This window comes from Carcharodon carcharias, chromosome 14 (genome assembly GCF_017639515.1).
Source record: "Carcharodon carcharias isolate sCarCar2 chromosome 14, sCarCar2.pri, whole genome shotgun sequence".
Lineage (NCBI taxonomy): Eukaryota > Metazoa > Chordata > Chondrichthyes > Lamniformes > Lamnidae > Carcharodon > Carcharodon carcharias.
Window position 1 is genome coordinate 97877763 of NC_054480.1, and position 15341 is coordinate 97893103.

Sequence of the window (15341 nt, forward strand, 5' to 3'; positions counted from 1 at the left end):
TCTCCTTTAAGACACTCCTTAAAACCTACCTTTGACCAAGATTTTGGTCCTCTGCCCTAATATCTCCTTATGTGGCTTGGTGTCAGATTTTGTTTTTCTCATGTTCCTGTGAAGCACCTCGCGATGTTTCATTAAGTTACAGGTGCTTTGTAAATATAAGTTGTTTGGTTTAAATAATGTATTCATTATATGTCGATCTATGATCCATGAACTTTAATAATTCTATAATGAATATTCCAATTCTCAACGTCCCATTTTTGAGATGGCCGCTGGGATTGGATATTGCGCGCAAGCGCAGACTTCACCTCACCGCGCCCGGCAGCCCCCGCCGCGCATGCGCAGTTTGTGGCGCCGGTTTCCCTTTCGAGCAGGTGGCGCCATTTTGTCCACTTCATCCCTGGCGGTCGGATCGCGGTGATGGCGGCGGAGAGCGGGGCAGTGGCGCAGACGGCGACGGCGGAAGAGTTGCGCAGCATCACCGAGCTACGGGTGGTGGATCTGAAAGCGGAGCTGAAGAAGAGAAACCTCGATACAAGCGGCAACAAGAGCGTCCTGGTGGAGCGGCTCCGCAAGGTGAGGAGGCCTCGGCGGCCATTCCAAACCGCCAGGCCTGAGGCATCGGCAGCACCGCGGGCCCCAGGGTCTCCCATTGAGGCCGGCTCTGTCTCTCTCTCTCCACCTCCCCCACTTCCCTCCTGGGGGTGAGGCCTCTGCCCTGCTGGATGAGGCCGCACATCCTCGGCAGTCGGTTTAGTTGCCCCGCTGCCGCACTTGCTTCGAGGCGAGGCGTTTTCGGATTCAGCTCAAATTCTTAATGGAACTGCGGTTGGTTATTTAATTCCCGTTTTTCCTCCAAACAAATGCCTTTTTTTTTAGCAGAAATGTCAATGAGTGGCCTTAGTTCCAGCCCAAACCCTCTCTCAAATCGTTCCTCTGAAATTTGGGCTGAGAATGTCCACTTGCTTCTATTTAAAATCCACATTGACTTTGTTTTCTCTTAAGCTTTAGAGCTAATTTGCAATTTTGTGCAAAAGCTTCTCTGGATTTCCTTTTGTCCCTATAAATGCCACGTGTTTTCTGGAACCAATTTGAACCCTGTTACTGCAGATTGTATTTCGCTAGCCAGATTAGCAATCTCCCTGAGAATTAATATACACCAGAAAGACCTTAATTAAATACCATTTGCAGTAAATGTGCAAGTCCTTTCATCCCCGGTGTTTCACTAGACCTTAAACTGAAGTATGTTTTAAGGAAATTGTTGATAATGTTATCCGATTCTAAACTGATTGGAGTAACTGAATGTTCTTTCTAATCTCCACAGCGTCAGTTGCAAAACTAAGAGAAATAGGGATGGTAGTCTAGTGTCTTGTGTTCATGCAGAAGCCAAAATTGATAGCTCCAGCAAAGTACCAGGAAAATATCAGTGCTGGAGATTAAAACACAAAGTAATGAAGTAGATTAATAGTTTATAATAACAATTTTAGTGATTCTCACGAGTTTGACAATTACAACACGAAAAAAAAGTGTTTGGGAATTAAAAAGGATGTCTAAATATGATGGAATTTGTAAGGTTGCAAACTTAACTTAATATAAGACTCAAATTTGGGCAAAACATGGTTGCAGTGTCTGCTACTTAGTCTAAATTATCTCCATTACAGCAATTCTGTATATTTTCCAGTATTGCAGTTATTTTTCAGCCACGTCTTGGAATTTCAGCCATTTTCCTTGCATTGGAAACTGTTTTCCTTGAAGTTGCTGGTTTGGGGAATATCTAAAAGTAATTCATGATGGTGTTGGGGTGGATTCAGGAGTTACATCTGAGCTAATGTAAATCTTGCAGGTTTTCCATCTAAATGCTTGAAATAAAGATTAACTTGCACTTACGTAGTTTATGCAAAATATATCATTTGAAGATGATTTACAAGAGGTTTGGTGAATTTCAGCAAGCAGAGAGCGTTAGTTAAAGGTGATGAACGCATGGTTAAAGAGGTAATATTTAGGGAGGATCTTGAACTATGAATTGGAATGCAGCCAGAAAATTGAAGCCTTTAACAGTGTGTTAGCCAAGGTTCTGCCAGTAATGGAATGGATGGGTTGGGTTAAATCATAGGGCAATTTCAAGAACCCCTATTGGTATCAAATTCCTCCATTTGGGTAATATACTTGAGTGGAGTTTCAACAAATTCCTCAACTGGTTTAATTATTTTAACTAATCGCTGGGATGTTCACCCCTTTTAAGTATTTAGTTTTTAGCACATATGCCCAAAAATATATTTTAGATGCAAGTTTTCTCCTCTTTTTGCCTTATAATAACTGGTTTCTGCCTTCAGGCAGTAGAAGAGGAAGGAGGGAATCCTGATGAAATTCCAATTGCGGCGGACACTCCAGGACGGAAGATATCAAAGCGGTCAGGAAAAGGTAGTTTGTGTAGATGACGTGTATGGCGTATACCTTGTAAATGGAATACCCAACACCTTCCCTGTGACCATTTCTTTATCTCACCCTTCTGGTTCCCCGTTAACTAATATTAAACATCTTATTCATATTTCTGTAATTTTGATTACACTCTTAAGCTCACCATGAATAATCTTAAACAAGATCTGTATGTGTGCATCCCGTCGTGTAATTTAAACCTTGAAGATTATTTATATTTTTTTGGTGGTAGGTCGGAGAGCAGAAGATGATGGAACTGATGATGGTTTGGAGGAAGATTCTGGCGATGGACAGGTTGGTGATTGGGCAAGGTTGATGTCTGCATTGTATATTTCATTCCATAGTATTACATTTGAAGATAAAGATACTAGTAGTGGAATTGTGCAGCAAAAAACTGATTGTGTTCCACATTTAGACTCCTTCATTGTTCCTAATAACCATGACTTGAATTTTAATTTTGACTGGTCTTGTAATTTATGGTTCTTTCAAAGTAATCTAGAAAGAGTCCAGTGTAGTGAGTTTACCCAAAAATGCATCTACACTACATTTCAAACATAATACACATTGCATTTATTTCTTGATATAAAAATGATGTATATTAATTGATGCCTTTGATTTTATAGGCACTTGCAAAGGGATAAATCCACAATTTAAAGAAAGTCTGTTCATTCAGTTAATTGTTCTGCAAAATACATTAGATAGTGGAACTTCTTTTGTTTGAGTCTAAATGGCACTTAATCTTGCCTATGTTTTATAGTGCATTGGCTCTGGGTTTTTTTTGTATATAGAGAAGAATAGATTTTAAAAAGTACTTGTCTGTGAAATAGTCTTAATCTGGTGTCTTGGAAGTTCTTTGGATCTATTTTGGGTAAGGCTCAGAAAAAAGAATTTTTTACAAGTTTGGATATGGATATTCTTCAAGGCCAACAATGTGTGCTTAATTTCTCTCAACTGTGTGCACTTAACTATGCCAGTCCCCTGTGTCCTGATTTTGTGCTCGCGTTGTAACACCTGATGCCTCAAGTCAACACCTGTTTTTACAGCACCTATTGGATCATTTTCTTGTTGCTTTCCTACTTTGATGTTCTGAATTGAGTGGCATTTCCACATCTCTCCATTGTATCATATTTTGTCATCTTTGCCTTGACACTGCCATTTTGTCTGCTAAGTGCATAAAAATTAAAAGAACATTTCTGAAATCTTTATATGATGTTTTTTCAGATTTTAAGCTTTGCATTAAATTGTCTTTAGGAGTTTTCTTTTCTTTGTGCATCCTATAAATAAATATCCAAGTAGCATCCTGACTGTTGTAGGATATGTAGAAAGCTACTTGGAACATTTTAATATAAAAACAGAACATTTCTGGAAGCACAGTGGCCAGGCAACATCTGCAGAGAGTGAAACAGTTAATGTTTCTGGATCAAAACCTCAGGTCTGACAGCATCTGCGGAGAGGGATGCAGTTGACGTGAAACGTCAATTGTATCCCTCTCTGCAGATGCTGTCAGACCTGCTGAGTTTTTCCAGGTATTTTTGTTTTTGTTCTAGATTTCCAGCATCTGCAGTATTTTGCTTTTATCTTAATGTTTCTGGATGGTCACCGTGGAGTTTTTATATTTTTCTCAAATTATCCAGCTTTGTGCATTTAGTACGCTTGTGTTTTATTCTCTTCTAACAAATAAATAACAAGGTAATAATGGGCTGGTACACTTAATTGGCAGGATGTGACTAGTGATGTGTAACAAGAGTGCCTTGAGGTCTCAGCTATTCATTGTACTTGCTTAGAACTTGGATGATTAGATAGAAAGCCACATCATAGTTTTCAGATTGCACAAACACACACAGCATTGTAAACAGTGTAGGTAGAAGCATAAAAATGTAGAGAGTTACTGAAAAATGAAGTGAATGGGTAAAACTGGACCTCACTTCAGACCTCCACTGTTTCTGGTTTATCGCCATTTAGAGATTACCCAGTTTTATCCTTTAGGTCTAAAGAGACAATTGATGTACATTGATTATTAAAATGCCCTGAAACAGGTACAAAAAATAATATAAAAGCTTATTGGAGTTCTGACCTTTATACCTGGAGGATTAGAATACAAGGGGGAAAAGTTATGCTACAGCTACAGAAAGCATTGGTTAGACCACACAGTATACCATGTGCAGCTTTGTGCATCACACCTCAGAAAGGATATATTGGTCTTGGGAGTACAGTGTGGCAACAAGCAGCCCTAGCAACACTGAAGTCAGTGGGAACTGGGGAAATGTCCGCTGGTTGAAGTCATACCTAGCACTAAGGAAGATAGTTGTGGTTGTTGGAGGTCCATCATCTCACCCCCAGGACATCAATACAGGAGTTCATCTGTGTGGTGTCCTAGGCCCAACCATCTTCAGCTGCTTCATCAATGACCTTCACTTGATCAAAAGGTCAGAAGTTGGGATGTTTGCTTACGATTACAGAATGTTCAGATATTGAAGCAGTCCTTCTCCAGGCCTTGCTGCATGTGGACAACATTCAGGCTTGGACTGACTTGAAATGGCAAGTAATATTTGCACTATAAAAGCACCAGGCGAGAATCTTAACCATCTTCCCTTCATTCAGTGGTATTATAGTCATGGAGATCCACATACACAGAAAAAGGGCCTTCGGCCCATCAAGCCTGCACCGGTCAAACAAGTATCTAACTATTCTAATCCCATTTTCCAGCACTAGGCCCATAGCCTTGTATGCCATGGCATTGCAACTGCACATTCAAATACTACTTAAATGTTATGAGGGTTTCTGCCTCTACCGCCCTTTCAGGCAGAGAGTTCCAGATTCCCACCACCCTCTCAGTGAAAAAATTCTTCCTCACATCCCCTCTAAACCTCCTGCCCCTTAACTTAAATCTATGCCCCCTGGTGTTGATCCCTCCATCAAGGGGAAAAGTTCCTTCCTGTCTACCCTATCTATGCCCGTCATAATTTTATACACCTCAATCATGCCCCCCCCCCCCAATCTCCTCTGCTCCAGGGAAAATAACTCCAGTCTACCCAACCTCATAACTCAAAACTCTCCAGCCCAGGCAACATCCTCGTAAATCTCTTCTGCACTCTCTACTGCAATCATATCCTTCCTATAATGCGGATTCCAGAACCGCACGCAATACTCTAGCTGTGGCCTAACCAGCGTTTTATACAGTTCCAGCATAACCTCCCTGCTCTTATATTCAGTGCCTCGGCTAATAAAGGCAAGTATCCTATATGCCTTCTTAACCACCTTATCTACCTGTCCCGCTACCTTAAGGGACCGGTACACACCCTCGGTACTTCCCGGGGACCTACCATTCATCACGTATTCCCGAGCCTTGTTTGTCCTGTCCAAGTTTTCACCTCACGCTTATCCGGATTAAATTCCATTTGCCACTGAGCAGCCCGTCTATCTCCTCTTGTAATCTAAGGCTATTCTCCTCGCTATTTACCACCCCACCAATTTTCGTGCCATCCGCAAACTTAATGATCAACCCTCCTACATTCAAGTCTAAATCGTTTGTATGTACCACAAACAGCAAGGGACCCAACACTGATTACCATTGCTGAATCCTCCACTGTCAACATTCAGGAGACTTTCATTGACCAGAAACTGAACTGGACCAGCCATAAAAATACTGTGGCTACAAGAACGGGTCAGAGGCTGGGAATTCTGCAGCAAGTAATTCTCTTGACTTCACAAAGCCTCTCCACTATCTACAGGATACAAGACAGGAGTGTGATGGAATACCCTCCACTGCCTGGCTGAGTGCAGCTCCAGCAACACTTGACAAGCTTGACACCATTCAGGCCAAAGCAGTCCACTTGATTGGCACCCCAGCACCTTAGTCACTCCTTCCACTGGCACACAGTAACAGCAGTGTGTACCATATACAAGATGCACTGCTGCAACTTGTCAAGGCTCTTTGACAGCACCTTCCAAACCTGCAACCTCTACCACTCAGAAGAACAAGGGCAGCAGATGCCTGTTCCCATTCAAACCGTTGACATTCCTTCACTTGCTGGGTCAAAATCTTGAGATTTTCTTCTTAACAGCAGTGGGTGTACTGAATGGACTGCAGCAGTTGAAGAAGGCAGCTCCACCACTATCTTCACTATAGAGTAATTGGGCATGGGAAGCAAATGTTGGTGCCTACGTTCCATGAAAGAATAAATAACAAAATATTGAAGTGAGTAGCTGTGTATTGAAGGCTTGTGAAATTAGCACAAAGACCAAGAAGGAAATGTAAATTGGAGTTGGGTGAATTATTGCCAAATCAGAACGAAAGAAAGTGTGGAATAAGAAAGGAAATGTCTCTTTAAAAATAACATCTTTGAAATCTCCAACAATTGGTTTGGCAGGTTGTTACTAAGTGTGCCACAAGGATCAGTGCTAGGTCTCAACTTTTTATAATCTATGCTTCTGACTTGGCTGTTTTACACTGGGTCACTTCGTCTAAGTTAAATAACCGACTCTACCAAACAAGGTTGGAGAGTCTTCAAAAGCATATAGATAGGTTAAATGACTTGGCAAGGAGTTGCCAGATCGAGTACAATGTGAGATTATTCATTTAAATCATTTTTTAAAAAAAAAGAGGCCCATTTGAGTCCTCCACCATTCAGCAAGACCATTGCAGCTCTGATTGAGGCTATAACTTCACTTCCCTGCCTGTCCCCATAACCCTGATTTCTTGTCAATCAAAAACCTGTAACTCAGCCTCGAATATATTCAATGACCCAGCCTCCACTGCTCTCTGGAGAAGGAATTCTAATGACTAACAGCCTTCTGGGAAAATAAATTATTCCTCATTTGTGCCTTAAATAGAAGACTCTTTGTTTTTGAACTGTGCGCCCGAGTTGTCAATTCTCCCACGAGAGGCAACATCCCCTCAGTATCTACCCCATCAAGCTCTCAGAATTTTTTATGTTTTGAATTTTCTAAACTTCAGAGAGTACGGGTTCAACCTACTCAACCTCAAGGCATCCTTCTCTGAGCTGCTTCCAATGCAAGTATATTCCTCCTCAAAGAGAAACTCTACACAGTACTCCAGGTGCAGTCTCACCAGTGCTCTGTACAGCTGTAGTAAGACTTCCCTACTTCTATATTCCAGTAAAGGTCAACATTCCATTTACCTTCCTAAAGTCATAAGCTGAGCAGGAGTGGGCCATTTGCACCATTGCTTTACCAATTAATTTCCTAACTTCTTGTTGTACCTGCATGCTAACTTTTTTGAATCATGTAGAAGGATACCCAGACCCGTCAACATTCTGCAGTCTCTTTCCACTTAAATAATATTTTGCTTTTCTGTTCTTCCTGCCAAAGTGAGCAACATCATATTTTCCCACATGATACTCCATCTGCAAATTTTTTTGTCCACTCACTTAACCTATCTGTGGTCCTGTAGACTGTGTCCTCCTCACAACCTGCTTTCCTATCTTTTTATCATCAAATTTGGCCACAATACCTTCTGTCCCTTTAACCAAGTCGTTAATATAGATTATAAATAGTTGAGGGCCCAGCACTGATCTCTGCAGCAATCCACTAGTGTGGTGATAAATAGAGAAAATATTTTTAAACAATTGGGACTCTATAAAATGTCTTCTGAGGAATTTGAGTGACCTTGTACAACAGTTTTTTTTTTATTCATTCATGGGATATGATTGTCACTAACAAGGCCAGCATTGTTGCCCTCGAGAAGATGGCAGTGAGCTGCCTTTTTTGAGCCCTTGAAGTCCATGTGGTGTAGGTACACTCGCACTGATGTTACGGTGTTCCAGGATGTGGGCCTAGTGAAATTCATACAACAGCATTGCTCAATTGTGTGGTAATACTTCTAAACAACCTCTCTGGCACTGAAAATTAACTACTGATAGTGTAAAGGTGTTTTTTTTTCAGATTTTAATTATATAAGTAGCTAAGAAATAGAAGGTGTAGTCTATATAGCTCCATGAATCTGCTCTGCTATTAAATAAGATCATGGCTGATATTTGATTTCAATTCCATTTTCCCTACAATCCGCATCTCTCTCAAGCCCTTTTAAGAGTCCAAACATTGTCTCAGCCTTGAATATACCCACCGGCTGAATATCCAAAGCCATCTGGGGTACAGAATTCCAACAATTCACAACCCAAGTTAAGAAATTAAGCAATTAGCAAGGTACAAGAGTAAGAGAATCTTGCTGTAATTGTACAAAACTTTTTGAAAACTAAATCTGGAGTATTGTGCACAGTTTTTGTCTCTGTACATAAAGAAGGCCTTGCAGGAGGCACAGTGAAGCTTCCGTAAATGGATTCCTGGATGGCCTTCGAGTTGACTGAGAGATGATCTCATTGAAAGATATGATTCGGAAAGGGCTTGACACGTTTTGGATGCTGAGAGGCTACATTCTGACTAGAGAGTCTAAAACACGGTGCAGAGCCTCCGGCTTTTGGGACAGTCATTTAAGACTGAGGTGAAGAGAAATTTCTTAACTTGGGTTGTGAATTGTTGGAATTCTGTACCCCAGATGGCTTTGGATATTCAGCCGATGGGTATATTCAAGGCTGAGACAAATGTTTGGACTCTTAAAAGGGCTTGAGAGAGATGCGGATTGTAGGGAAAGTGGAATTGAAATCAAAGATCAGCCATGATCTTATTAAATGGCAAAGCAGATTCATGGAGCTATATAGACTACATCTATTTCTTAGCTTCTTATATAATTAAAATAGGAAAAAAACACCTTTACACTATCAGTAGTTAATTTTCAGTGCCAGAGAGGATATTTAATAGTATTATCATCAATGCTGTTGTATGAATTTCAGTGCAGGTGCAATGTATGTCAGGTACATGGGCCATATGTTCCAACGATTGGCTGATCAAATCAAACAGCATGTCCTTTATGTTGTTTGTAATAGGCAGAGTACGGACCGTGCTCACTATCAGCCTATGCTTACAGAACGCAAAACAAAACAGCAATTGTTAGATGTGATTCCGCAATTGGGTAGCACTTGCAAAACAATCCTGAGTGCACTACACTAACGACCAGTTTAAGATAATCAGTCGAGTTTGTAATGTTGCTCATTAAGCTTGCTGGAAGTGACATACATTCATGTGCAGGGACCGATTCCCTGCAAACAAAAGGAGTATGTTCTAGCCTCGCACTTTTTTTTTTGAATTAGCCTCCCTTACTCTTGTACTCTATGGCCAGCGTACCATTTATCTTCCTAATTGCTTCATTAACACTGGGCTCAAATCATTGAACACCCTTCATGGGGAGCCTTTATTTCCTCATTGTTTTTCTTCGTGGTAACACCTCACCAATCAGATTCAATGAGCACCCTATCTCCTGTGGTCTAAATTATTGTGATCGTTTGAAGTTTGGCATTCTTGCATTTGTCCTGATTGCAAGATGAAAAGCTTTGGCAACGTATCTCTCTTTTCAGCGATATTAACAGTAATTAACATTTATAACTTCAACAAGGCGTACTCAGACTGGAATTGACCAGACTTAGCTTCCTATGGTGAGCTTTAGTTTACTGCACGGATGCAACAACTTTGTGCTATTCAGTGCATTTCCACATGAGGCAAATAGTGCAATGTCATTTTCGTGAAGCAAATGCACAACTTGGGCAGCACCTTCTGAGTGTTTGAGCTTAACCATGCATCTGCTCTTCTGAAGTTGCTGTACCATTTGCTACCTCGCACTGTTATTTTGACAATACGCTATTATTCCCAAATAATTGTTGCTAAATGACGTGTTGATTGAAGAGTTTTTGTGTTTATCAAAAGACAAGTCAACTGAAAGTTGAATTCCCAAAGCTTATTAAAAACTACTTTGTTTTGAACAGTTTACACAACAAGTAAAGCATGTGTAGAGCACCTGTCGTTTGTTGAGTTTGACAGGGAGGAAAAAAATTATTTTTAATCAAATGTAGATTTCTTTTGTGGAAAAGTTGAAAAATGATCTATTTTTCCAAACTTTTTAAATCAGGCAAGAAGACCACATTCTCACTGCTCCCAAGATTCTGACCTGATTTTTCCGTGCTCCTAGATACTGCTCTTACCATTGCTCCTAGGTCTCAGGACCTGCGTCAGTGTTCCTAGGACACTTCAGAGAAATTATAGAAAGTCATGACACCAAAAGGAGGTCATTCAGCCTATTGCTACAGGGTCTGCTTTCCTGCACTTAGCCCAAAGCTCATGGCTCTTCAAGAAGACGTCCAAGTACTCTTATTAATGGTGGTAATGTTTTCTGTCTCTACCACCCTTTCGGGCATATAATTCCCATGCCTCTCCCATGCTTTGGATTAAAATGTTTCCTTATCTCCCTTCCAGTTCCTCTACCAATTATTTTAAATCGATGCCCCCTGTTTTTTGACACCTCAGTTAGGTAAATAGGTCATCCCTATTTACTCTATCTAGGCTCCTCAATTTTATACACCTTGATCATTCACCCCTAAGCTCCCTCAGTTCCAAGGAAAACAACCCCAGCCTGTCTGGCTTTTTCTTATTGCTAAAGTTTTCTGGCCCTGGTAACATCCTCATAAATCTATACACTCTCCAGTGCAATCACATTTGTAATATGATGACCAGAATTGTATACAGTGCACAAGCTGTGCTCTGACCCCCAGTGTTGTTTACTGTTCCAGCATTTCCTTTATGCACGGCTAATTTTTAAAGTTTATTCATCCACAGAATGTGGGCGTTGCTGGCTAGGCCAGCATTTATTGCCCATCCCTAATTGCCTTTGAGGGGGTGGTGGTGAACTGCCACCTTGAACCACTGCAGCCCATATGACGTAGAGACACCCAAAGTGCTGTTAGGAAGGGAATAAAGTAAAATGTGCCATATGTCTTAACTTTTAGTGACCCGTTCTGCTACCTTTAAGGATCTGTGATCATACACTCCAAGGTTTCTCCAAACTGGTAAGTATCCTTCCATTTATTGTGTATTCCTTGCCTTGTAGCATCTCCCAAAATGCATCACCTCATACTTCTCTAGATTGGATTTCACTTTTCTGCTCAACTGATCTACGTTTTTTGTGCCTTTTTCCTCATTGTCAACCACATAGCTAATTTTTATATCTGCACATCTTTTTACTATAGCCCCTACATTTGAGATGAAGTAATTGATTTTGTTCTGATCTTGATAGTGACTTAATTTTAAAACGGGAAATCCAAACATCCAGTTAATAATGGAAAGAACTATGCCTCAACATTTCACACTTTTAAACAAATAAACCAACTCTAATGTGACTTAGTGCTATAATTTATAAATAGTGTATGCTATGAACTCAGTTGTACTCCCCTGCCCTGGCCAAGAGTTCCCTTACCTTATAAAACCTTGACGGTTCATTTGCTTTCCTGGTATGCCACAGCCCTCTGGAATTCACTTCATTTCTCCTCCGTGTTCCAGCTGTTCTGAGCTACAAGGTTCCATGGGAATCTTTCCATTAGCTTTTGGTTATCGACCCCCCCCCCCAACTTTCTTTTAAGGCCTCACTCAGAGACTCCTCAGCTCCTTATTCTGGTGTTTTACATATATAGCCTGCTTTTCCCAGTCTGCTCTAAGCTGATTGCTCAACAAAGCTAATTACCTTGTTGGGTGAGGTCCCCCAGTTTGTTAACTTCCCGAATGGGACCCCAATTTTGTTCTGACCCTGGACGAGATGCCTCCAGTTTGTTACAGTTGGTTCCCAGGTGATGTCCCCCAATTTGTTAGCTTTCCAAACGGGAGCCCAATTCTGTTATGCCCCCAGCTGTGGAGGAATGAGCTGGCTGCCCTTCATTCAACTCCCTTGGTTGGTCACAACAAGGTTAATTTAAGAGGGATTTCCCCCACCCCGCGGATACCTTTTTTCCAGTCCAAATGCATTTATGTTTTCGAAGGAGCCAATTTAACCAGGCATTCTTGAGTCAAAGAAAGAGTAAGGTTATTAGTTATTAAACACACGAGAAAAAATAATAAAAGCACAACGCACATACACACAAGTCAGAGACAAGAAGTTGAGTCCAAATAAGAGTTTTTACAAAAATATACAAATCAGACTTTGGCTTGTCCATGAGGTGTATCAATCGCGAAACATCGTTGCTATTAAGTTGGGTGATTCCAATAAACTGAGTTAGGCAGTTTAGCAGTTGGTTTAGAGACACTTTGTTCTGCAGGTTGGTTGAAGAAGCTGTTTTATTTCCTCTTTGATTGTGGCTTTTCTAACTTGCCTCCAGTAACACAGAGAGAGAGAGAGAGCCTTTGCCTGCAAGCTGCAAAGGGGTGCCTAGTTGGTCATCATCTGCTGTGACTCTCACAGCATACACTAGCTCACCAGAAGTAGAACACACATCAGTTCTGCAGCTGGCTTTTTAACCATTTCATTGTGTATTCCTGGACGGGAAAAGAACGAACACGTCTTTTGCCCAGAGTCTATTTTCTTTCAACTCAGATCATTCCCGCATTCTAAGTTATAACTCAACAGGAGATGGTTTTTGCTGAGATATAGTAATCAGTCTCCATTGTCTTCACAACCACAGAAGATTAAAGTCCAATCTTTTACATTTCATCTCTTACTTTCAAGTATCTGTTTGATGTAGGCCTTGACACCTTTTGAGGTGTACATTCCATGTGCTCTCTGGACTAGTTGGTCAAGTATAATCCACATAGGAATTTTCCAGAAAGTGGTCACTTTACATTCACAGCCAGCTTTTGTTCAGTGTCTTTGCTTGTATGTCTTTTTAAAAACACATGTCTTCCTTAAAAGGAGACAATCATCTTATCTCTGACACTTCCCTTCCCTGACCTCTCTGTCTCAATTTCTGGTGATAGACTGTCCACCAATATCCATTACAAGCCTACCGACTCCCACAGCTACCTCAACTACAGCTCCTCACACCCCGCTTCCTGTAAGGACTCCATCCCATTCTCTCAGTTCCTTCGCCTCCATCACATCTGTTCTAATGATGCTACCTTCAAAATCAGTTCCTCTGACATGTCGTCCTCCTTAGTTAACCGAGGTTTTCCACCCACGGTCGTTGACAGGGCCCTCAACTGTGTCCAGCCCATCTCCCGCGCATCCGCCCTCTCGCCTTCTCCGTCCCAGAATCATGATAGGGTCCCCCTTGTGCTCACGTATCACCCCACCAGCCTCCGCATTCAAAGGATCATCCTCCGCCAGTTCCGCCAACTCCAGCATGATGCCACCACCAAACACATCTTCCCTTCACCCCCCTGGCGGTAATCCGTAGGGATCGTTCCCTCCGGGACACCCTGGTCCACTCCTCCATCACCCCCTACTCCTCAACCCCTACCTATGGCACCTCCCCATGCCCACGCAAAAGATGCAACACCTGCCCCTTCACTTGCTCTCTCCTCACCGTCCAAGGGCCCAAACACTCCTTTGAAGTGAAGCAGCATTTCACTTGCATTTCCCCCAACTTAGTCTACTGCATTCGTTGCTCCCAATGCGGTCTCCTCTACATTGGAGAGACCAAACGTAAACTGGGTGACCGCTTTGCAGAACACCTGCAGTCTGTCCGCAAGAATGACCCAAACCTCCCTGTCGCTTGCCATTTTAACACTCCACGCTGCTCTCTTGCCCACATGTCTGTCCTTGGTTTGCTGCATTGTTCCAGTGAAGCCCAACGCAAACTGGAGGAACAGCACCTCATCTTCCGACTAGGCATTTTACAGCCTTCCGGACTGAATATTGAATTCAACAACTTTAGTTCTTGAACTCCCTCCTCCATCCCCACCCCCTTTCTGTTTCTTCCCCCTTCCTTTTGTTTTTTCCAATAATTTATATAGATTTTTCTTTTCCCACCTATTTCCATTATCTTTAAATCTATATCTTTTATGCCCTGTTAGCGTTTCCACCCCATCCCCACTAGAGCTGTACCTTGAGTGTCCTGTCATCCATTCTTAATTAGCACATTCGTTTAGATAATATCACCACCTTCAACACTTCTTTGTTCTTTTGTCTGTGACATCTTTTGATTATCTGCACCTATCACTGCTTGCTTGTCCCTACAACACCCCCCCCCCCCCCCCACTTAAACCTGCTTATATTTCACCCCTTTCCTAATATTCAATCAGTTCTGTTGAGGGGTCATGAGGACTCGAAACGTCAACTCTTTTCTCCGCCGATGTGCCAGACCTGCTGAGTTTTTCCAGGTAATTCTGTTTTTGTTTTGTCTTCCTCAAAAGTTCGATATGCCCCTAAGTAATAACTGCCCTGACAACCTTTCACTGTTGGAAGCTGCTGTAGATTTCTTCCTCTAACTCCAAGCTGGGCAAAGCTTTCAGCCTCTCTTCCTCTGACAAACTGTCTCCAAACTGAGCACAAGCTCCCATCTGCGCAATGATCAATGAAGGTAGTATTTTCTCTGTTTAAATAGAAGCAAAATACTGCAGATGCTGGAAGTCTGAAAGAAAAACAGAAAATACTGGAAAAACTCAGGCCTGACAGCATCTGTGGAGAAAAAAGAGTTGAGTCCATATGACTCTTTAGGGGCACTTCTTTAGAGCTCTTATATTTTAATATAAATTTATATTTTTTGTTCATTCATGGGATTTGGGCATCGCTGGCTAAGCCGGCATTTGTTACCCTTGTTCAGAGGGCATTTAAGAGTCACATGGCCAGACCAGATGGGTTTTTACAACAATTGGCAATGGTTTCATGATCACATGTAGGCCAGACAAGGTAAGATGGCAGATTTCCTTCGAGCTTCTGAAGGGCATTAGTTTTTACAATCGACAATGGTTTAATGGTCATTAGACTTTTAATTCCAGATTTTTATTGATTCAAGTTTCGCTGGGGTGAGATGTGAACCCTGGTGCCCAGAGCATTACCCTGGGTCCCTGGAATACTAGTCAGTGACTATGCCACCACCTCCCCATATATCTTTTGTTGAGATAAGTGTGGACCTTAT

The 15341-nt window shown here is 41.7% G+C and overlaps 1 protein-coding gene across 4 annotated transcripts in view; it reads left to right on the forward strand.

Annotated features, from left to right (window-relative positions):
- Positions 1–335: 335 nt before the first annotated feature.
- safb (scaffold attachment factor B) overlaps positions 336–15341 on the forward strand; it is a 70395-nt gene continuing 55389 nt past the window's right edge. For 3 of the 4 annotated variants that reach the window (XM_041204039.1, XM_041204038.1, XM_041204040.1), the window contains exons 1-3: positions 336–573; positions 2331–2418; positions 2666–2727. In XM_041204039.1, the coding sequence (XP_041059973.1) occupies positions 418–573; positions 2331–2418; positions 2666–2727 (306 nt within the window). In that variant the 5' untranslated portion in view covers positions 336–417. The remainder of the gene's footprint in view (positions 574–2330; positions 2419–2665; positions 2728–15341) is intronic. The other variant, XM_041204037.1, reaches the window with a different exon arrangement.